The following is a 24,662-nucleotide window of genomic DNA, read 5'->3' on the forward strand; positions in this document are numbered from 1 at the left end:
AATTTGCAAGTATGCAATGACGACCAAAGAGCCCCCTTGAAAAGCAAATTCCTTTGGGATGAGTCGGCTTGAGACACAAAGAAAGCAACACAATGTCCTCATTCAAATGGAAGTCAGAGAAACTTTGGGCAGGAATAACAGACAGGAACAAAGAACCACTTTATCTCTATGGACCACTAAACAGGGAGTATGACAGGATAGTGCAGCCAACTCCGATACCCTGCAGGCTGAGTTATTAGCCATCAAGAATGCCACTTTCTGGGACAATGTAGGCAAGGGAATCTCTCAAATATTCTCAAAAGTAGGTTTCTGGAGAATGGAGACCACTAAGTTTAAATTCCATGGCAAAAGGGACCGTACAGGTGGAGACACCTGTTGAATTCCCTGAATGAAATTACGAACTAAAGAGTGCGTGGCTAGGGGATGCTGAAAGAAGATTGCCAAGGCAGACACCTGGCCCTTGATGGTACTCAAGGCCAACTTCTGCTTAATGCCTCGTTGAAGAAAGGCTAAGATCCAAGGGACCTGCTGGAGATGCAGAATGGGTGGCGCAAAACGGAGGTCTTCCACAAACCACCACTATGGTGAGAGTACACAATACAATAAACCCACAACCTTTATCCCCCAAGGTTCACAACACACAAATACTGCTCACACCCACACTAAAAAATATGGTATGGATCAATATGTGACTCCCAGGGGGGACAAGATGAACTAAGGGTCATTTACTTGTCCACTCACAAGCTACCCAGGGCACAAGCCTCTCTTCTTGCTAAGGGTCTCACCTTCTGTCCTGTGGCTAAAGGACAAGTATTCCTCCTGGTGCACAGTGATATCTCATGGAAACCAATGGGTCACCTTACCAATGCGGGCATGACCAAATGTGGACATTGTGACATTTGCTCATAAATGATAGAAGGTGATACTTTGGAATTGCCAACAGGTAGGACCCTTAGATGCAGACAGAGAATTGTGATACCATGGGAGTTAAATATGTTATATTGTGTTCCTGTAACTCTTTCTATAGTGGTAAAACCATCAGAACCATTCGCAAATGTTTTCAAGATCATAGATATGAGATATCTACATACAATTTACATGTCGCCATAGCCAGACATGTTTGACTAGAACACAACAGAGACCCTCGATGCTTGAAATGTTGGGTCCTGGAGGTAGTTCCCCAGGACACTAGAAGGGGGAGTTTTGATTAGGTGGTTCTCCAACATGAGACCCATTAGGACCATAGCCCTAATGATAGCCATTCACTGATTCATGACAAATGTTCCTATACATGTGTAATATTGTCTCTCACCCACAGGTGATTTGGTGTGCTTTGACGTCTTGTGTAAAGATGGCTGCCGCATATCCAATTGACCATGTTTTTTTTTGTTTTTTTTAATATGGCATGATCTAACTTTAACAGTCTATGTTCTACCATAATATAGTCCAATCTTGAATACATCCTGTGCATGGGGGAGTGGAAGGAGTGTTCTCTCTCCCTTGGATGTTGGATTCTCCATACATCTACCAGTTAACTAAGAAATAATTTTTTCCTCACGATCCTAAGCTGGTGGCTTCCTGTTGCCTGTGCACGAGATAAAAAATCCAAGAGAGGGTCCATACAGAAATTGAAATCTTATGCCAGTATCAATGCACCCTTTTTAAACGGTGTCAACTTCTCCAGTACTCTTTTCAAACAACCGTTCGAGTTTTTATTTGGGCAATATACATTTGCCACTCTGCATTCCGTTCCCTGCAGTTGTCCCTTCAAAAATATTTACCTTCCTTTGGGTCAACCATGCTATCCTCCAGAGAGAACCTAACATCCTATGCCATGTCAATTGCTACTCCCCATGTTCTTCTAGTTGGCGAGTCTCCATAGTACTACACCGGGTAATATTTTGAGTATAGTTTTACATTTGTATCTTGTGCAATATGTGTCTTCTGAAAAAACATTGTATCAGCAAAGTATCGTCTGAATTCCTCCAATACCTTATGTCTTTTATTTGGAGTATTTAGTCCTCTTACGTTATACATCAGGAACTTTAGGGTATTCATGATGTTTCTCCTTCTCATTTCCCCTCCTGTGCTTTATCTACTTTCTCCTTTGCTCCTTGATCTATACCGGGAGCAGATATAGGGGCATTTCCCAAGGGTCATACAGAAAGGTTTATCCCGGAGATCAGAAGGGAAAACAACATCATCACTCAATTTTACAATTTTTACCCATAATTTTAGTTTTACGAGTTTTACACATCATTTTCTTCTACTTTGCTTCCCCACCTTTAACCATATTTCCCCTCCCCCTTCTGCCCCCCCTCCTCCCGCCCCATATCCCCCCACCCTCCTACCCTTCCCTATACCCCCCTCCTCCCTCCCTCCCCCAAAATCCTACTGCTAATCTTAGCAAGATGTAAATTTGACCATCTCATGGTCCTAGAGTAGCATATACTGTTCCTCTTAGGCACTCCTTGCCCATCTACTCTTATTATCAATGGGTGGTGCTCTATCTGGTACATGCAGAACTCATTCCCCCTTGCACGGGGAAACAAGATTCGGGGGCCCGCTAGTTATCTAGATTCGCCATCCTGAGCTCCCTAACTCTTACCTTTTCCTCCTCCCTTTCCATCCGCCTCCCTCTATCCCCACGATAGATTACCCCCCCCCCGGCCAATCTCTTTGCCCTTTCTTCGATTCGGATTCACAGTTTAGTTTCTTTTCTTAGATGTCAATCGCCACTGTTCTTGAAGCATTTCTTCTGTCTTATCTTCGGGCCAACCTGGTAAATTTGGTATGGAAATTTCCAGTTTTTCACAGAAGTCCTGCAGTTCCACAGGGAGTCTCACTTTTGCTGTGCAACCATCCTTCTAGCCTATCAGGCATGCTGGAAAATCCCAATTGCATTGTATTCCATGATTTTGCATAGACTCTAAGAGTGGTTTCAGTGATCTCCTTCTTCTTAGTGTTCCTTGTGCCAAGTCTGAAAAGATCTTAAGGTTGGCACTGTCATTTTTTATGGGTGCCTTTTTTTTCAGGTTCTCCCAGATTAGGGCTTTTTCTTCGTAGTTCTGAAATCGTATTATTACGGCTCTTGGAGCCTCTACTGATGTGTCTTTTGATTTTCTAATCCGGTGTACTCTTTCTATTTTTATCTGTTCAGTTTCTTCTCTTTCCAGTAATGGGTTAAAATTTTTTCTCATTATACCCAAGTCCTCCCCATGTCCTCCCCATGTGTTGGCTCTGGAAGGCCTCTTATTCTTTAGGTTGTTCCTTCTGTTCTAGTTTTCTTGGTCTTCTTGTTTGTACGCCAGGTACCTCTGTTTCAGTTTTTAATCTTTAATTTCTCTTTTTAACTCGTTTATTGTTTGTGTATGGTTGTCTTGTCTTTTTTCCATTTCTTCCACACGTGACAATAGGTGGCCCAGGTCGTTATGGATTGTCACTATTTCAGTTTTTAAAGACTTTTCTAACGCTGCAAACATAGTCACTATTTCCACTTTTGTGGGCAACTAGGTGTTCATGTCTTGAGCCATAATGTGGTCCATCTCTGGGTCGCTCACTAAATCCTGCTCTACTCTTGGTTGCCCTAAAGTGTTTGTGCCCATTGATGGTCTATTTTGTCCATTTTTTTCTTTTACTTCTGTCTGTTTTGTGCGGGTTCCCTGTTGTTTTTCTGGAACCTGCTTCTCTGTCTATCTTCTTGTGTCAAATCGCAGCCCCCAGTGGGGCTTTTGTGCCACCCATGTGGCTGATTAAAATTGACGGACAACCAACACTATGCAAAGTCAACAGCCAGATAGCCAGCCAGTAAAACAAAATGAAAAGACAGGATTTACTAATCTGATGGGGGGGGGGGGGGGGGGTTGCAAGGGCATAGGTGACTTGCCTTGGGAGGATCAATGTCCTAAGAAAAGGCTGTTTTGGTCCAAAGAAATTTAGGAGGATTCAGTTTTCATAGCACTTCGATCACCTCTCAGCAAAAAACATACTATCTGTGAATAACCAATGGCAGTCTCTTTTCCCTCCGTCTCCACTCCTTAGCCGCGCTTGTGACTCCTCGGCTTTGCCCGAGGCTCCCTTTGATTCTTCCTAGCGCAGGCCAGTTGCCGCTCGGCTCATCCCAGTAGTCTTCAGTTGCTTTTGGCTGTCTCCGGAATACAGCTCCATCTCTTGCCCTCATACACAGCTTAGCAGTTGTCGACCCACCTGGGATCCTGGGAGCCTCCAGAGCCACCTGCTTACTCTCTCCTCATCCAGACAGTTTACTACCTTCACCACTCCAGCCATACACGTCGGGCAGTCCTGGGCTCTCTTAAGCCAGGGGACAGGGAGGACTGTGCCGCACTGGGTGAGAGGGAGATGGGATTGTAAAAGGGTATCAGGTATGTCGCTACATGGAGGGATGGCTGCCTGGCGCTCCTAGCAGTGACTAACCATGCGCACCATTTGTAGGCTCCTCCCCGACCATGTGGTTTTGGGGGAAGGTGCAACCATGTCTTGCTGACATCACTCACAAAACAACCTGTGAGTAGTCAGCAGGAATATTTACATCCTGTGGATGGTCTCTGGTCTACAGGACTATAAATAGAGCCTCTAGCATGGGGGAAAGAGAGGTTAATTTTTGGAGCTGTGGAAGGAAAGCATGCAGCAAAAAACCTCCTCACTGTCCTGTTCCAGATATCGAGTGCAAGCTGTTGCCAGATTTAAGTATTATTTGAGCTTTCTTTGGGATATAGGGAATAGGAGTGTATGTTTGAGTCTTGTTAATGTTTATGGTATTTTTTATGTGTAAGGAACTTTATGTATTTTGATGTCTAGTAAAGTTTTGTTTTATGCTTTTTTTATCAAAACTGCTCTTGGTGTGTCTGTTCATTTTAAATATTCACTAGATTTTTCAGTGGCTTTCCAGTATACCTTCATTATAAATTTAGTTGTTTCCACTTTGATACACTGTACCCCTAGGACACCTGCGGCTTCTGCCAGAGAAACCTGTGACCTCACCTCAAACCTCATGTGTAGCTGAACCTGCTGAGGGAGTTGCATGTAGGACTGTGCAAGCAGAACTGTCTTTAAGGTGGATACCACCAGACCCAGAACTTGTATGCAAGTCGGGAGAGAGAACTGTCTGTGTGACAGCAGCCGGTGAATCGCGGCCTGTGGTTCCTGAAGTTTGTCCAGAGGAAAGACCACCCTGGTCATAATTAAAATCAGACCTAGGTAATTCAATTTCCTGGGCAGGGATAGGGGGACCTTAGGTAGTTTGGACGTCACCCGAACCTTTGCAGGAATTATATCCACACAAGGAGACCCAGGGCCTAAAAAATCTGAAATGGACACAGTTTGCCCCCCTTTCTGGGTACCCCCAAAAAATGGATTTTTGTAAGATCTTACCGTAAAATCCTTTTCTCTTAGCTCATTGACAGACGTAGTCCTCGGTGATACACCACCTTCGGGTTATGTTGCCTCCACAGGAGCAGGACTAGACAGGAAATTAAAAAGCTCTGGCCACACCCTAGGGGCAGTCCCAGAGGGTATATCCTCTCTCTCTCTGCCTCAGCAAATCAGTTATGTGAAAAAGCAGTCTTTAGAGATTTAACCCAACCCAACTCAAAAAACAGAGGGGCGGGGACTATGTCTGTCAATGAGCTAAGAGAAAAGGATTTTACGGTAAGATCTTACAAAAATCCATTTTTCTCTAGCGCTCATTGACAGACGTAGTCCTCGGTGATACACCACCTTCGGGACGTCCCAGAGCAGTATCACAACTGAGGGGTGGGAAAATGAAATCAAATCCCAATCTAGAAGGCCCAACCGGTGCCAACTAGAAGTTTACAATGCTCATCCTTAATGATGAGACTCAACAAAAAAGAGAAAAAAAATTTTTTTTTTTTTTTTCAAACAGAAAAAAACCCTCGAGGTAGACCACCGATCTCCTCAAATTGCGGCCTGCAAAACCTTGCGGCCAAATGAGGCATCCGCCGATGCCGTCACATCAATTTTATAGAATTTTGTAAAGGTATGTACCGACGACCAGGTGGCCGCCTTACATACCTGAGCACTGGAGTGGAGTGCGCCCTAACAGGGAACGGAGGACTCTGACCCTTAATAGAATAAGCCTGTACCACCGTTTGTCTAATCCATTTGGCAATGGTCGCGGCAGATGCAGGCAAACCCTTTCTGGGGCCATCCGTGATCACAAAAAGTGAATCCGTCTTACGGAATGATTCCGTAGCTTTCAGGTATACCCTGATTGCCCGAACCACATCTAAGGAATGCAACGCATGTTCCCGATGATGCTTGGGCTGAGGACACAAGGAAGGTAGTACAATATCTTCATTCAGATGAAAATCTGAAACCACCTTAGGAAGAAAGGATGGCTTAGGATGAAGTACTACCTTATCCCTATGAATCACTAGGTATGGGGACTGGCATGATAATGCAGCCAGTTCTGACACCCTGCGAGCAGAAGTAATAGCCACCAAGAAGGCCACCTTCTGGGATAAAGTAAGCAAGGGAATCTCCCTGATGTTTTCAAAGGGAGGTTTCTGTAGAACCGACAAAACCAAATTAAGATCCCAGGGCGGTAAGGGCGCGCGGACTGGAGGAGCCAGGTGCCGCACCCCCTGGATGAAATTCCGCACCAAGGACTTGGTAGCTAAAGGTTTCTGAAAGAAGATTGCTAATGCTGAAACTTGACCCTTGATGGTGCTCAAGGCTAGCTTCTGCTCAACCCCTTGTTGCAAAAAGGCCAATATTCGAGTCACCGAATAGGTACGTGGAGGAAATCCTAAAGATTCGCACCACGCAATATAAGTCTTCCATGTGTGATAATAGACCTTGCTGGAAGTCGCTTTCCTTGCTTTAATAAGGGTAGGAATGACTGAAGTAGACAAACCTCTGTCCTTCAGTACTTGGGTCTCAATGGCCAGGCCATTAAACCCAGCGACTGTAAAGCATGATGGTAAATTGGTCCTTGAGACCACTGACACTCCCTGAGACGAAGTTCCCACGGAACGTCTGCGACTAGCATGTCCAAGTCGGCCAGGCCGGCTTGAGGAGGCCAGCCTAGAATTTCTAGGACCACTGGCGCTGATAGAATCTGAACCAGGCGTCCCTAGAGGTATCTGGCCCCGACCATCCGAGAAAGTCTGGTCGTTTTCTGTTCCCACACATTTATCAGATACCTGATTGTTATCAGGAAGGGTGATCTTTTCTGGTTGAACCTCAGGGACCGAAGTCACCCGACTAGAGGCTACTTGGCCTACCTGGTCAACCAGATCCGATTCCTGTGAGGTATAGGGACTAATCTTAGGAAAAGGTAAAGGAAAAGATCTATTCAGGGAACGGTAACTACCGCTTCCTGTAGTACTTAAATGTTGGAAGGGAAGAATCGCACCGGTAGTAGTGGTTGATGCTCGATCTAATGTCCTGAATACCGGTGAAAACGTCCCCCCACCCTGAAACCGGGTGGGGGCGCACCTTCAGGCTGTGTACTCCTTTGCTTCGGGTTTGGCTGGGTTGGTCCTCTGCTTGTCTGACCAGCCCTTCTTGAACCCTCCTGGAGGAGTCTTGCCTTTCCCGCTAGTACCAGCCGGGCGCCCTTTATGGGCGGTAAAGAAAGGTCCTCGCTTGTTGCGAGGTCCCTTAGCTTTTGCAGCCTGTGGCAAAAAAGTGCTCTTGCCCCCAGTGGCATCCTTAATGATTTCATCTAGGTTGGCCCCAAATAAACGATTCCCCTGAAAAGGGAGATTTGTCAAGGTCTTTTTGGAACCTAGGTCAGCTGACCAGCATTTTAACCACAGCACACGTCTGAGGATCACCGCTGACATAGATGCATGCCCTAATAAGGGAGTAGTGTCCAAGGCTGCGTCACAGATAAACTGTAGCCCCTGTATAATCTGTTCCATCAAATCAGATGTCTCCTGGGGAATATCCTTTCCCCTAAGGTCTTGGCGTACCATTTTCGCCCATTCCGTAAGTGTCTGGGAAACTAGACCAATAACAATTACTGGTCTAAATGCTGACCCTATCAGAGAGAAGATGGTGCGGGACTCTGCTTCCATCTTTCGATCCACCGGATCCTTAAAGGACGAAGTGTCCTCCACTGGGATAACCGTGGCTTTATTCAGCCTGGAAATAGGTGGATCCACCACTGGTGGTACCGTCCATTTCTTAATGATGGATTCCTCAAACGGATAGCGTCTAGCAATACGCTTGGAAATAGTAAAGGTACGTTTAGAATGCTCCCATTCTCCTTTAATCTGATTACCGAAACATTTGGGTACAGGAAAAACCTTCACCGTTTTGATGGGCTTATTAGTACCAAAAGGAATCTCTGTTTCAGTTGCCTCTGCCGGTAAAGCCTCAAGTTTTAAGGTTTCCTGCACTGCCACAACTAGTGCGTCCACCAATGCTTCTTCCTGAATTATAGCAGGAGAAGAAGCGTCCTCCTCACTGTCTGAGGGGGCTTTACCTGGGATAACAGCCCTTGCAGGGGGACCTGCAACTGCAGTGACCATCTCTGAATCTGAGTCAGAGGTGTCAGATAGTATAGGGGTAGGCGGGGGTCGCTTCCTTGACCCCCGTCCCTGACAGGCCGCCTCCACCCGAGCCACCATAGACTCCAAAATTGCTGTAAATGACTCTACACTCTGTGCACCGGCGGGTCCCGTGGCCCCCTCGAGGGAAACAGGTGGGGGAATATGTGTGGCAGGGTCCATGATAATTCCAGTCACTTCCTGGATAATATAATTCAAAAATAAAAAACTTTTTTTTTTTTTTCCAGACCCCCAGCGCCACAAAAAGCCCCTTAGTGTTACCTGCTAGGGATCCCTATCGATCGAGAGAGAGAGAGAGATAGACCCCCAGGCTCACCACTTGATGCTCAGAGTTAAACTGCAACAGGTTACAGCGCTGTCTTGACAAACAGGAAGTCTTTTGGCTGGCTGCCCAGGAAGAAAGGAGGCGGCTCCGCCCCTCTGCACGCCTTCCGGCGCCTCCCCAAGCTCCACGAGGTGTTTGGATCACCTCAAACATGGCCGCCCCCATGCTGGAGACACGAGGCTACGCCAAAATGGCGGCTCGTGCGATCCAGCAAAAAAAATGGCGGCGGCCTGTACTGAATAGCGGTGTGCTGCAGGGCACACAACACTCTCTCTGCATGGGGATTTGGCGTGGTTGGCGGTACCGGCCCTGGCGGACCGCATGGCCATTCGGGAGGCCTGCTAATAGCTGGAGATCTGATTAGGAAGGCAGTCTACATGTCCGTGGCTTCTGACTGGTAGGTAGCTTATTCTTATCACCGTAAGATTCCCAGAATGCCACAGATTACATCTTATTAACATGTATACAATTAGATTGTTAGCTCCCAAACCAAGCCTCCTGGCTTTTTGCACATAAAATCACACTCAAAGTAGGAGGATCTGTGTCATTTATAGGATAGAGAGGGACTCTATCTTACCATACAGAGAGGGGCCCGCGTTCACCACAAGACCCGTCAGGGGAAAAGGGGGAACATACTACTCACCATACCGGAACCAGGCGGGCACCAACTCCTGACAGTACCCCTCTCCACCGGGGCGGGAGGGCTGTCGACCGATATGGACGCCGTGACTCATGGTCTTTGGCGTTTTAGCGAGACGTTTAACTCGCGGGGTCAGTCCTTTAATGGGACTTTGTCGCGGCCGACCCAGCGCGGAGCTATGGCCTGCACGCGCTCGTAGGCTGAACTGGGGTGACCACCGGATCTCAACATCCAGCCCGTCGCCCAGTTCAGCTTTCTTGCTTGAAGATCTCACAGGAACACTGGAGAAAAAAAGCTGTCTAAAAAATCCTTTAAGAAAAAATTCTTGCCAGGACCTAAGATCCCAGCAAGGTATCTAGGTCCTTACTCCTAACTAGACAGAAAATAACTGATTTGCTGAGGCAGAGAGAGAGAGGATATACCCTCTGGGACTGCCCCTAGGGTGTGGCCAGAGCTTTTTAATTTCCTGTCTAGTCCTGCTCCTGTGGAGGCAACATAACCCGAAGGTGGTGTATCACCGAGGACTACGTCTGTCAATGAGCGCTAGAGAAATAATCATTTTGTGGATTCCCTTGATGCTCACAAAAGAGGTCCATGAGGCCATAAACTGGCAAAGATGTCCCCCACCCAAGTTATAGGGGAGGTCAGACCTTCATGTTTAAGGGGTCTTTCTGCGGGTCCGGAGAAGCCAGCTCTAGGCTTACCAGATCAAGGTTGCTTAAAACCTGCTAGGGAAGACTTGAAGGATTTATTTCCCTTATTCTCAGTTCCGGGAGCATTAAATAATTTTCTATGGGCTGAGAAGGAGGGCGAGACTCCTTCTCTTTCCTACTTTGTGACAGGAAGGTACTCTTCCCCCCCCAGTGAGACCCTTAATCTTGTCATTCAGAGTAGCCCCAAACAGGCGATCGCCTTGAAAGGGCAGATCAATAAGAGCTTTCTTAGAGGCTTGGTCTACAGACCAATTCTTAAGCCACATCACGCGCCTAATCACCACCGCTGAAACAGAAAGCTTGGACAGTACAGGAACTGTATCCAAAGCTGCATCACAAATAAACTGCAGCCCCTGAATCAACTGGTCCACTAAATATACATAAGCAATGGGAACCTGCTCACGATCCAGACCCTGGCGTAAAAACTTGGCCCATTCAGTTAGGGTCTGAGACACCAGGGCCGAGCCCAAGACTGGTCGCAATGCCAAACCAACTATAGTAAACATGCTGTGTGCCATAGTCTCCGCTTTCCTGTCAGTTGGGTCTTTAAAGGATGGGGGTTCCTCTACTGGGATCATGGTTGCTTTATTCAACCTGGAAAAAGGAGCGTCCACCACTGGTGGACTAGTCCACTTTTTCAAAAGTGATTCCTCAAAAGGGTAACTTTTGCAAATGTTTGGGGACCACAAAGGATAACTTTGGTTGTTCCCATTCCTTATAGGTAAACCTGTCAAAATAAGGCAGAAACTCCCTTGGTGTGCGAAGTGACTTATGCATACCAAAAGACACAGCCACGTCTGTGGCCACATCAGCTGCATCTTCCATTCTTCTCACGCACTACAGTAATAAGTGTATCTACCAGAGCTTTCTCATTCACTGCCATTCTCACGGTCAGGGGGAATCAGGGGGCATGATATCAATTCCCCCTGGGCAGGCCACGTCCATAGCGGCATCAGGCTCAGAATCAGATGAGAAAGACAGAGCAGGGGAAAGCGGGGGTCACTTTCTTCTGGGCCTTTACCCACATGCCACTTTCACCCAGGATACTATGGACTGTAGGACTGCCGCCAGCGCAACCATGGGTAGCTGGGGTACCAAGGGATCTGCCACTTCCATGAGGGGGTCAGTGGGGGAGATGTGACCCTGAGGCTCCATAGGGAAAAGGAAGACCTTGCTGTACAAAACTTTTTTGGCACCACTAAAGGATCCCCCCCAGTGCTCAGGGTACATATCAGCAGAGAGAGAGAGATACACAGAGACCCCCAAGGACTCACCCTACCAGCTGGAGGAGCGCTCCCGATTTGACCCAGTGACACCAGGGACGCCATCTACTTCATATATCCCGGGACTGGAAGAGGAGAAAGAGGAGGAAGAATAGGAGCTCCGGCCTCTCCATAAGGTTCCGGTCGGCTCCAGCATATTGCCAGACCAAGGGAAAATGGCCGCTGTGACATCATCAGGCTACACAAACATGGCCACTGGCCAGAGACCAGCTAGACCAAGGGAAAATGGCTGCCATGACATCATAAACATGGCCGTCAGCTGCTCGATATGCCGAAGCATGCTGACAGGAAACTCTCTGTGCCTTTCACACCGCAGTGCCCTCTGCAAGGGGACCCCCTCAAAAGGTACTGTACTCCACCAGGCAGGGAAAACATTTAGGGGAACTCTGCTGTGCACTATGCACCATTGCGCTCTTTGCACTGAGACCCCCAAACTGCACTATACCCACACACAGTAGGGCATGCACCTAGGGGTCTCCGCTGCACTCTCTGCACTGAAACCCCCCATACCATCAGGGCAGGACACACACCACTGCTAGACCCAGAAGGGGAATTGCAGGGGAAACCCCAGGGGTCTCTGTTGCCTGCCCGGGGACCCCCAACAGCCTGCAAGTTGGAAGATCACTCAACCGAGGGACTTAAGGATGGGAGAAGGGAACCCGCAGGCAGGCCCGACCATCCCAGGAGGGTACCCGCGTTCACCCCAAAATGCCAAAAGGGGAGAGGGGGAACTGTACCTACCATTCTGTGGTGCAAATGACGCTCTAGACAGAACTCCTCGCCACCGAAGTAGGGGAGCTGTTAGCCAAGAGACAGTTGTAACTCGGATTATGCGACCCTGCAAGACATTTATCTCGCGGGCCAGCCTCTGTCCATGAGGCTATGTCGCGGCCGACCCAGCAGGTAGCTGTGATCTGCATGTGCTCGCTGGCTGGGCTGGGGGGACCACTGGATCTAGATTATTCAGCCCGTTGTCCAGTCCAGCAGTTGATTGTAGATCTCCCAAGAAAAAAGCAAAAAAGATGCAAGGAAGGAGAAAAAATTGCTAGGACCAAGAGATCCCAGCAGTGAGCCTAGGTCCTTACTCCTGACTAGACAGATTAAAAGCTGCATACCTAGAGCAGAGAGGATGGTTATAAACCAGCTAAGGACGGTACATGGGCATAGCCAAGTGTTTTTTGTTCTGTCTATTCCCACTCCTGGAAGAGGCAAAATAACCCAGTAGTTATGATTTGAGGAACGCTGGGTCTGTCGATAAATAAAAGAGAAATATCCGTGTAACAAGAAAGTCCAAAGGAAACAAATTGTCCATGATTCATTTGCTTCACCAGTGTCCCCACAATCACAATTCATAGTGCTTCCCCCACCTGGTGACACCAAGTATTAAAGCCTCTTACCGGATAGTGTGGACCATCATATAGTATTGTCAAATGCGCATAATACCGTACATCTCCTTATGAAGTGAAAATTTCAAAGCACCAAACGTAATCCAGTCAGGGTTGGTTCATCAGCAGGATGAAAAATAAAAAGTATATACACCCATAGTGTAACCCATAAAAAAAAACATTTATTCAAGAAATAACAAGTAAAACTTGCATATAGCAATAAAAACGGATACAATTGCTCTCCCAAAAAAGCAGCAGGCTGTGTGGCTGCACCAGACTCTCTGGCCGATGTGATTCCCTTTGCAAGTTTCACTTGTTATTTTGCATCCGAATCTATGAATACCCAAAAATGTGTCTGAATTTGTATTCGGACCGAAACTAATTGCACCTGTCTACTTACTGACTTTCTCCAAACAGAGCTAAGTGCAACAAGAAAAACAACCTTATGGGCAAGATCAGCCAGGGGAATATACTACATTGGTTCAAAATGTGGCCCCAAAGCGCCGGAAAAAAACAAGTTAGGAGTCCATGGAGCCACCACAGAACAACTGAGGGCAGCTATATTTGCGAATCCCTACGCAAAAGCCTTCACAAAAGGGTGAGAGACCAGAGCTCACTAGAAAGGATTATCAAGGCTGAAATATGCCCCTTGAGGGTACTTAAGGCCAAAAGCAGAGCCAGACTGGACTAGAGAAAAGCCTGGATACTGTCTAGGATGAAATTTCCTTTATTTTCACCAAGCAAAGGAAGCTAACTAGCTGCCATAACAGACCCTACAGGAAGTGGGGAAACAGAAATGACCAAATCCATAGAGCTCCTTCCTCTCAGTATCTGAGCTTCAACAGCCAACCTAAAAAGCAGGATGGAGACCTGGTCCAGAAGTAGTCATGGAGTGTCTGCCAGGAATTTAAGTATGTTCAAGTACTGCCTTCTACTGGGCCAATTTTGAACCATGAGGATCACTGGAATACCCTCAGCCTTAATCCTGCAGAGCTGCTGAGGGAAGACCTTTACTGGTGAAAAAAGATTGAAATCAGGGGGAGCTAACCCCACTGAGTGACCACAGCATCCCTTGGAAGGCCTGAGAAACACTACATCTAGTGCCAAACGTGTCTAGTTTTTTGAAGAGAGGGGTTAGGGAGGGGTTACAATGTATAATGTAGATGCACAACCCACAAAGAAAGTTAAGTAAACACTAGTTAAACCCTTTGTTAAAACTACCCCATTTAAATGAAATGAATTATATTGGTGTACTGATGCTGTAGGTATGCACAGTATGTATTGTTGTTTTTACCATGTAGTCCGTGAAGCTGCATAAAACTGACCCTCTCTCTCCTTTGCCATTTTTGGACAATAGCTTGCCTATTAGCCCTTAAAAATTACCAAAATTGATTTGCAAGATTTGCCTCCCCCCCTACAGGGATTTTAATGCAATCTTCAGCAAAGGTAGCTACAAAAGCATTTGTTACTCTAAAAAAAAAAAACACTTCTGGACCGGAGGATTTCCCCCTTAATGACCAGGCCATATTTTGCGATTCGGCACTGCGTTACTTTAACAGACAATTGCGCGGTCTTGCGACACTGTACCCAAATAAAATTGATGTCCTTTTTTTTCTCACAAACAGAGCTTTCTTTTGGTGGTTTTTAATCACCTGTGCGATTTTTATTTTTAAATAAAAAAAGAGCAACAATTCTGAAAAAAAAAAAACTATATTTTTCACTTTCTGCTATATAACATTCTCAAAAAAAAAAAAAAATTTAAAAATCTAAATTTTTTAACATTTTAGGCCAACTTGTTTTCTGCTACATATTTTTGGTAAAAAAAAAAATCGCAATAAGCATATTTTGATTGGTTTGCGCAAAAGTTATCGCATCTACTAACTACGGGAAAGATTTATGTAATTTTTATTGTTTTTTTTTTTTTTTTTACTAGTAATGGCGGCGATCTGCGATTTTTGGCATGACATTTTTGACACTTTTGGGGGGACCAGTGACATTACTACATTAATCAGTGCTAAAAATATGCACTGCTACTGTAATAATGACACTGGCAGGGAAGGGGTTAACATTGTGGGTGATCAAGGGGTTAAACGTGAGCCTAGGGGAGTGATTCTAACTGTGGGGGGGTGTGGCTTGTGAAATGACCATAGAGACCTGTGATCCGATATAGAAGGATCACAGGGGCTCTGTGATCATTCCAGGGAGAAGAACGGTCAGCTGTGTTTACAACAGCTGACCGTTCTTCTCTCTCAGTGGGGAGCGATCGCGGGTGTCAGGTGGTAAAGTCTTTTTTTTTTTTTTAAATAACAAACATTTTATACTTACCTTTTTCTGTGCAGCTGGTTTTGCACGGAGCAGCCCAGATCCTCCTCTTCTCGGGTCCCTTTTCTGTGCTCCTGACCCCTCCCTCCTGTTGAGTGCCCCCGCAGCAAGCAGCTTGCTATGGGGGTACCCGAGCCAAGCTGCAGCTCCATGTGTCCATTCAGACAAGGAGCTGATGTTCAGCCCCGCCCCCCCTCTCCTGTTTGGCTCACTGACTTTGATTGACAGCCGTGGGACCCAATGGCGCCGAGGCTGTATCTCAGCCAATCAGGAGGGAGAGTCCGAGGACTCATGTAGATAATTATGGGGTGCTGGTGGGGCTGCTACACACAGAAGGCTTTTTATCTTAATGCATAGAATGCATTAAGATAAAAAAACCTTCCTGACTTTACAACTCCTTTAAGCCTGAGGCATTTGTTTGTTTTGTCAAGCAATGAAGCCCAACTTATCTTGTACACAGGCCTACTGATTTTATGAAACATCCCTGCATGAGGTTTATTATTAAAAATAGAAAATGATGTAAATGTTTTGTGTTATCCATACCAATTGGTGCTCCGTGACCAAATTTGGGATGGATCTTAGGTAGATAACAATTAAGAAGAGAATGTAAGATTTTCCTATACACTATTATTCGGGAATAAGGATGACAGAAACCTTTCTCCAATGATAAATGATTCATGTAAGAACCATTTGAAGTGTAAATCTAGTTTTAGATAGCTGGGAAAAAGTCTGTCTCTATGTGACTGCTAGGTCTAGGCGAGAAAATAAGGGGAATTACTTCAACAAACATTATTATGAACCAAAATAAAAACCAGTCAAAGGTTAAAACCCTTTCCAACTGTAAATGTCTCCATTGAACGCTCTCCTTACTCGATCATTAGCACCGGGACATTAAGTGGGGGAAATCTCCCAAGTAGGGGCAGAACATTTTGTAAAATTCTGACAGAGTTACTGACTTTTCTCAACTCTATAAAAAATGATATTTGCAGGTGTGCTCCTTAATCTCACTACATTATGTAAATACTGAAGCAAAAAGAATGAGCATTTTAAGGTCATTTGAGCTTTTGTGAAATAAAGAAATTGTAAGTGGCAGCCAGGCCCAGATTTGTATGTATTAACATCAAAGTATTGTATATAGTGTATCTCTATAAATATTAGAAACAAAAAAAAACAGGAAACTATGAATGCGCTTTTTAGTATAGTAGTTTCAGTACACTGAAGTATACACACTAAATAGACTAAGTTTACATTGCCACTAATCGGTGTAACTTACCAGAAACTATGGTGTAGACGACTGTTCTAGGACGACCTCTGTCTTGATCAATAGCGGTTATAGTCCGTATCGTTGTTCCCTTTCAAAAGAAAGATTCAGTATTGATTAGGCTCTTAGAAACAATTTCCAAAAATTAATTACAAGGGCTCTACAATAACATGAGCCCATGACATTTCATGCATTTTTAAATTCAAAAGCATAAAAACCATCCACTTTCATTAGTCATCAAGATCCTTGAAGTCAATATAAAAAATGAAAAAAAAGAAAACATTTTTAAAAAGTTGAATGATGCATACTGTGCCTTGATCGCTGACTACAATTTCCACTCACAAGAGACTTCAATTTCAAATTACCAATAAACAAATGTAAGTAGGTGAATCCTTGGCAGTCATGATATTTTTTTTTATTCTTTTGGTGCATTAAGTCTTAAAGTACACCCATCATAAAACAAGAATTTTAAACCAACTGTAGGGCTAAAACAGGAACTGAAAATCTACCCATTCTCAAATCAGTCAAGACCCTTGCAAGACCCTAAAAGAATTAGGCAAGGAGTATTCTCTCTCTTGCTTTGTTACTCATCTGCCAGGACCTAATTTGACCTCTTCCTAGATTTGGATGGAGAAGATATTTTGCTTTTCTTCTGACATGCGTCAGTGATTTCTGCATAGCAAAATGCATGTAATCAGGTTGTCAGGGTTGTCAGGGGCAATGAGGGCTTATAATTTAGAACTTGCAGCTTTTACAAAAAGTCACAATTTGCATACAGTATCTGTAACCATGTTTCTTAGTCTGCTTAACTTGCACGCTTTAGGTAAAAGAGTCATGTGAGACAGCTGATAGAGCAGATGATTGTGGTACCACTATGTCTACATGCTTGTTGAATGTAAAAGTTTACTTTAATCAGTCTTTCCCTAAAGCTTACAGTATAAGGAAGCAACCTGAATTAAACAACTTGCATTCTGAAAATGATTGTTGTGCAGATACTTCCCTCCGATGGAGATTTCTTGAACAACGAACATCCTCCAACAATAAATTTTGGCTTTATAAGCATTTAATTAGAATATGACTTGCCTTCTCATTGAATTTGATTTTGGCACAACTACTTCTCTACAGACCAGGAAATGATGCAGATTCTTTTAAACTGCCACACAACTAAACTGCATGGCAGAGGGTTACGTTTAGGAACCTGATTTTGTTCACAAAACCAAAAAATCAGACTAGTACTGCTTCGCATTTGTGCGGCTGTAGATCCCATTAAGAAAACAACCTCTAAGTGCTCTTTCCAAAACCAATAAAAGGAATCACTTGGGAGAAAGGATATGCTGGTGTTCTTAAGTGTCAGGCTTCATATGTAGCATTACCCCAGGAGGGGCGGCTAAGAATATGCCCAAGTCTTCCTTGTTAGTACAGAGGCTGCCTGCCCCAGACACAGTTCCATGCACGCCAACAACACAACACAGGCTCAGTCTAGGGAAGTCGTTTTGTGAATTTCATGGCAGAAAAATGAACAGGAGGGGATTTAGGGGTTCAGGATACTCCAAAAAAAAAAATATATATATCAGGAATCAACAGGAGGAAAAACTTCTGAGAACAAATCCTGTAACAGCAGCCTTGACCAAAGTAATAGGGAATGGCCATTGGCCACTAACTCTAGGTATTTATAAGTGCAGACCCAGTCCATACAGTAACTGGCACTTACTTCCCTCTAGTAGCAGGCACAGCTGGGAGTCCCAAAACCAGGTCTCTCTCACATTTTCCTAGGAGCTGTCCCAGCTTCCATACGACACTCATGAGTGAGTGCTCAAGAGTCTCAGATCAAGACTCCAGAATGATGCTCTCCAGCAAAATTTTTTTAGCAATCTTCTCTAGGTCCTCAGCCTGGCAGCTGCTGAGGCCCAGACTACAGCTCTTTCATCACACTAGTTTTCTCCCAGGGGCAACGTCCCCAGGAGAAGAGGAACTCTTTCTGAAGAGGGGAGAACACTCTACCCAGCCCTCCCAAATATTTATCACCTCCCTCAGTCATCTTCTGGGTGCCCCTCAAAGAGATTGGCCAAGATCGGAAAAATATTCATAAATCAGTTGCTGACTTTCCTATTCTATTTTCTGGAAACCTCTTCCAGTAAAAGACAGCAGTAGTTAACCACTGACCTTAGGAAATCTGAAAACCTGACCAGGCCTGGAAACAAATCACCACTCTACTGAATATGTTGAAGACAAAAAACTAGGTTTTGGCAGGGCACTACATATATTTTAAGTGAGGACAGTACCCATGAAAGATCTGTTAATTAAGCTCTCATATCTATGTCACATAAAGTAGAAGTGATTGTCAACTTAAAATCAGTTCGTTTTTCCATTAGGTAAGAAACCTGTGTTGTCTCCTCTTTAAACCAGTGGTAAAAATGAAAGGACTGAGAGGCTTAATAGTAAAGTTTAGAATTCGAGTAAACAACTTTTTCCCAGCCAAGAGGAACCATTAAAGTCAATTGAGAAAAGGTATTTTGGATTCCCAGATAAAAGAAATCAGGATACTATTCAGATTCTCAAAATTCTTCAAAGGCAAGTCAATTTGGGGTTGCAATAGAATATATTACATTTTTGGGAGCCAAATTGTATTCACTAGGTTTATTTCTGTGTATTGCACTTTAGGGGTACTGTGTCCCCAGAATGAATTTTTTATTTATTCATAAAATAAAGATGTGAATTCAAACTGACAGGAATAAAATAAATACAAAATTAAATTCCTTAATATTTTAAGGAACTAGTTCATTGTAAAGAAAACATACAATGTTTCTTTAGTTTCTTTCTTTAGTTAAAGTTACACCAATGTAGAGATATTTGTCTGTAATAACTTTATAGCTGTAAAACTCAACTGATTTATAACATTTAAAGTGGAACTTCACTCTCCTGATAAACATTATTGATTATTATTGTAATCCTCATGCTGCTGGCATTAGTAAATAGATATGAAATATATCATATTTACTTGTTTTGGACTTTTTTTTACATTAGGAGGAGGAGGATATTTCTCAGCTAAGCACACTTAAGGGCAGATAGATTCCAGGAAGTAAATGCTACAAGAATCATTTGCCCTTACTTAATATGGCCACTGTCAGAATTGCTAGGGGGTGTTTTTCAAAGTAATTTCTTAATAAATAAAGCTTGGAGACGTGGATATATGGGGGTATTTGCTTTGAATATTAAAATACATGAAAATAGTGTTTGTGGTTTGTAGTGCTCAGATACAGTGAAGATCTGCTTTAAGGAAGCAAAAAGGTAATGTCTGGGTCAGATCAGTTAATCAAGGTACTTTGTTCAAATGTAAATTTTAATGTTTGGTTTTTGAGGTGCCAAGGCTGGAGCCTGGGCATAGATGGTATGGCCCATCTTTTTAAGGCTTTTTGGGGTGAAAAAAGATACATGATGTTGGAAAAGAGCAATGCCCAAACCTCTTGTTTTGTGTAGCTATTAGAGATGATCGAACGGTTTGGGTCGACCATCGGTTCGACCCGAACATTGGGTGTTCGAGGTTCAGCCGAATTCAGAACTTTTTGCTGAAAAAGTTCGGAATTCGGCAACCAGAACCGACCAAAATGCAATGGGACAGGAAATGGGCTTTAGAACCATTAGTAAAAGTCAATTGAGGGGGCAGGAGAATGCTAGGAATGTGATTGGAGTGACTAGGGGGTCCAGAGGCCAATCATTAGTGAATACGCCCCCCAGTATATAAGATAGCCCCGCCAAATTCCTAGCATTGTAATACAGGGACGTAGAAGCGAGTGGAAGAAGTTCTGTTACTTCTGCTTCAAAAGTGTAATTTAGCAATTATTAGTGTGAGGAAAGGGATATCTAGTGTAGTTAGGGTGCTATTTTCCACTTTAGTTAGCTTCAAAAATCTAGTTTCTGTAGGGAAAGTGTTAAGTGCCAGGGTGACCGTAGTGTAGTGTAGGGTGAACTGACACTGACTGCTATGGCAGGGTGACCAAACCCTTCCATTTTAGGGTGACTGCTATAGAAAAATAGACCCAATAGACCTCAAAAAATGCCCAAAAAACGCCTGCAATAACACACCTGGGCGTTTTTTTTTGGCGCAGGCATTTTTTTATGCATTTTTTGGGGTCTTTGAAGGCAGGCAAAACATCTGAACTTCTGTATGGGGTATATATACACACACACTTATATGTATTATACACATACACACATATAGGTGTGATAGGAGCGGAGCCATATGCCTGTTAATTATTTCATTAGCGCAAGCATAGTGTTCTGCTATTTTCACACCTATATATGTGTAGGTGTATTTATACATACATGTGTGTGTATATATACCCCTATACACAAGTTCAGATGTCATGCCTGACTCCAAAGACCCCAAAAAAATGCCCAAAAGAACTATAATCCTACCACTTTTTTAAAACACTGGTCCAACTGCATCTGGAGTATTCTGTCCAGTCCTCAGAAGGGATGTGTTGGAGCTGGAGAGAGTCCAGAGAAGGGCAACTAAACTGATTAGGGGATTGGAGGACCTTAATTATGAAGAGCGCTTACAAGCGCTTGATCTATTCTCCCTGGAGAGAAGACGCCTGAGAGGGGACATGATAGCAATTTATAAATATCTCAACGGGGATCTCAACATAGAAAAAAAACTATTCAGTCACAAAGAATGCATGAGGACACAAGGCCATACAATGCAAATAGAGGAGAAGCATTTTAACTTCAGGCTACACAGTGGGTTTTTTACAGTAAGGGCTACAAGACTGTAGAATTCTCTACCACAAATGGTAGTAACTTGGGGAATATGGCTATTTTAAAAGACTCTTGGATGTACATCTCAAGGATCAAAACATTCAGGGGTATGTAAAATGAATACAGCCACACACACCTACACAGATTGAACTGGATGGACTATTGTCTTTATTCAACCTCAACTACTATAAACTATGTAATTTCCCGTAGTTATCAAATTTTAATGGCAAGCTCAGAATCAATGAGGAAATGCCATGTGTCAAGCACAAAGCAACCAAAAGCCAACTGTTATCACAAAGCTTAACTGGTGTGAGGCGATAAAGAAGCTTATCCCTTTGTTAAAGGCTTTTGCAGTAACAAGATACTTTGTTACTCTAATGCCCATATTGCATCTTATCTATATTCATGTACATATGTTTAATATGCAAGGCCGTTGACCTGCCAAGTTTGAACTTATCTATATTAATTAGACAGGTGACAACTTGATTTCATTAACTGGCAAGGAGCTTTGAGAGAATCTAGATATGTTTGAAGAGAAATGATTCTGGAATACTTATGCACAAGTATAATTACTGCATCAACGGTTGAATGGGGCACATTTTTATGCTAAAAGGTGTGCTAATCAGCAAATATAATCCAGTTGCCAGCATGGTAACAAGAGTAAAGTGATTAACTCACAAAGTTGTGTTGTGGGTAAGGGAAATTACAGCATTATCTTATAGGTAATATGGTTGGAATTTGTTTAGTGTAGGGAGGTCTTTGCATGAAGTGAAGATGGTCTTTGCATTAAACCTTTCTTATGAGAAATACAATATCAGCTATTGTTTGCCTTTATGAAAGTTCTAGTTTGGCTGCTTCCAGCATTTATTATTTGCAAGCAAGCATACAGATTAGAAAGTGGTAGTTAGAGTTACTTATCTGCATTCATGTTGTGGCTCAGTGCCTCAGAAGGCATCTGCGCTTCAAACCTAGCGCAGGTATATTTTGGCACACAAAAGGTTAGCCAATGGTGCAGAAGATCTTTACAAGAGAAGTAACTTTACAAACAAGTGGTTATGTTTAGGAATGTGTGTTTGATTATTTGGTTGGAAAAAAAGAAAAGGTTTGAACCACTGCCTTAGAATTAAATTCACAGAGCCCTGGGATAGGCATCCAGGGTGAGCTGTGATGCATATGGCAAATACAGCTTCTGTAGTCAAGTTCTGATTCAACTCCTTTTCTCTCCCATGTCACTAAATGCAATCCTTAATGGCCTACAACATGGTGGGGGGGGGGGGGGTTAACCATCAAAGCTGTGCTCAGTATTTTTAGAATAGAATGCTATGGGTTTTGGGAATCCAGGAATTATCCTAAAATGCAGGCAGGCAGCCTGAGTCACCTGCTTTATGGACATATAGTCAATTTAAAAAGGTATGAAGAGCCAACGGGTTCATTTTTAGGAGTGTGCAACAAGTTCCCCAATATCTACTGTACTACAACTTTTTATATTTATGATCAATAAAAAGTAATCTGGTATACAACCATGTTTTACCATAAAATGAACTGTTTGTATTGTAAAACCTGTATGTAATAAAATGATAGATAATCCTTTTTAGTTGCATAGCTGATTTATTTTGTAAGTTGGTCTACTGAGACCTACAAGCCTTATCTGTATTTTTTTTAATAAGCATTTTGTTGAAATGAGCCATCAGGTACATAAAGGATCCATAAATATTTGGAATACCATTCCAAAAATCAATATTCATACAGATAAAAAAAAAAAAAAAATCTTGCATAAAAATGGATTAGGAAGTCAGCAAAAGCAAAGATTCTTATGCAAAGTAAAAATGATCTTACAAAGTAAGCATCCCCCACATGTTTTTTGAGACTATTAATATAATATTCCTTCACTGAGAAATTATCATTTGAGGGGACACAACAAATATGCTGAATTACCTAGTAGCTACACTTTTCCTATTCAATACTTTTAAATACCACATTGTGTCAATGTTTGTCGGTCATAGATTTTGTAAGAACTTGTTCTTATTATTAAACAGGATTTATATAGCGCCAACAATTTGCACAGCACTTAACAAAATAAAGGCAGACATTACAGTTACAATACGATTTGGCACAAAAGGAATCAGAGGGCCCTGCTCATTAGAGCTTACAATCTAAGAGGGAGGGTCAATTGATACAAAAGGTAATAGCTGTGGAGGATGAGCTGATAGAGAAAGTGAAACAGTGTCTTACTTAGAAGCCGGATAGGCTTCTTTAAAGAGAAGGATTTTCAGGGATCGTCTAAAGATGGATAGATTAGGAGACAGTCGGACAGATTGGGGTAGGAAGTCCCAAAGAATGGGAGAAGCTCTGGAGAAATTCTGGAGGCAAGCATGGAAGGAGGTGGCAAGGGAGCTAGAGAGCAGGAGGTCTTGGGAGGACCAAAGAGAGGGGCTTGGTTTATATTTTGAGATCAGGTTAGTGATGTAGCTGGGGGCAGAGTTGTGGATGGCGTTGTAAACTATTGTTAGTGCTTTGAATTTTATTTGTTGGGTGAGTGGAAGCCAGTGGAGGGATTGGCAGAGAGGGATGGAGGACACTTAACAGTTGGTAAGGTGGATAAGTCTTGCAGCAGCTTTCATTATAGACTGAAGGGGGCATAGTCTATGTAAAGGTAATCCAATGAGGAGGGAGTTGCTGTAGTCGAGGCGAGAGATAACCAGGGAGTTAATTAGAAGCTTGGTGGTGTCCTTGGTTAAAAAGGGGCGTATTCAAGAGATGTTGCAGAGGTTAAGGCGGCATTATTTGGACAGGGATTGAATGTGAGCCTGAAAGGACAGTACAGAGTCCAGGGTTTCCCCTAGCCTCCTGTCATGTATAGAAGGACTGATAGTTATGTCATTGATCTTGACAAAGAATTCACAGGAAGGGGCATGTGGTGGAGGAAATATTATGAGCTCAGTTTTAGATAGATTCAGTTTGAGGAAGTGGTGTGACATCCAGGCTGATATGTCGGTTAGTAAATCAGTGACAAGGGAGGAGACTGATGGGGTGAGCTGAGGGGGTCGAGAGATAGATTTGGGTGTTATTTGGTAGTGGAAGCCATGGGAGGCTATCAGCTGACCCAGGGAGGAGGTGTAGATTGAGAATAGTAGAGGTCCAAGGATGGAACCTTGGGGGACCCCAACAGTAAGAGGAGTTGGAGAGGAGTAAATGGAGTTGTAAGTGACACTGAAGGTGCGGTGAAATAGGTAAGATTCGAACCAACAGAGAGCGCAGTCATGAAGACCAAGAAAATTGAGTTTTTTGAGGAGGGGGTGGTCAACTGTACCAAAGGATGCAAAGAGGTCCAAGAGTAAGAGTACGGAATAGTGACAGTTGGTTTTAGCTGTTAGTAAGTAATTTCTGAGTTTTAGGAGAGAAGATTCTGTGGAGTGC

General features: G+C 43.6%; 1 protein-coding gene across 2 annotated transcripts in view; it reads right to left on the reverse strand.

Moving 5' to 3' along the window:
* Nucleotides 1-24,662, reverse strand: part of CDH23 (cadherin related 23) — a 1,628,602-nt gene that overhangs the window by 981,107 nt on the left and 622,833 nt on the right. For both annotated transcript variants that reach the window (XM_082268007.1, XM_082268006.1), the window contains exon 9: nt 16,500-16,578. In XM_082268007.1, the coding sequence (XP_082124133.1) occupies nt 16,500-16,578 (79 nt within the window). The remainder of the gene's footprint in view (nt 1-16,499; nt 16,579-24,662) is intronic.

The sequence above is a fragment of the Pelophylax lessonae genome (genome assembly GCF_965119305.1).
Source record: "Pelophylax lessonae genome assembly, chromosome: 9".
Lineage (NCBI taxonomy): Eukaryota > Metazoa > Chordata > Amphibia > Anura > Ranidae > Pelophylax > Pelophylax lessonae.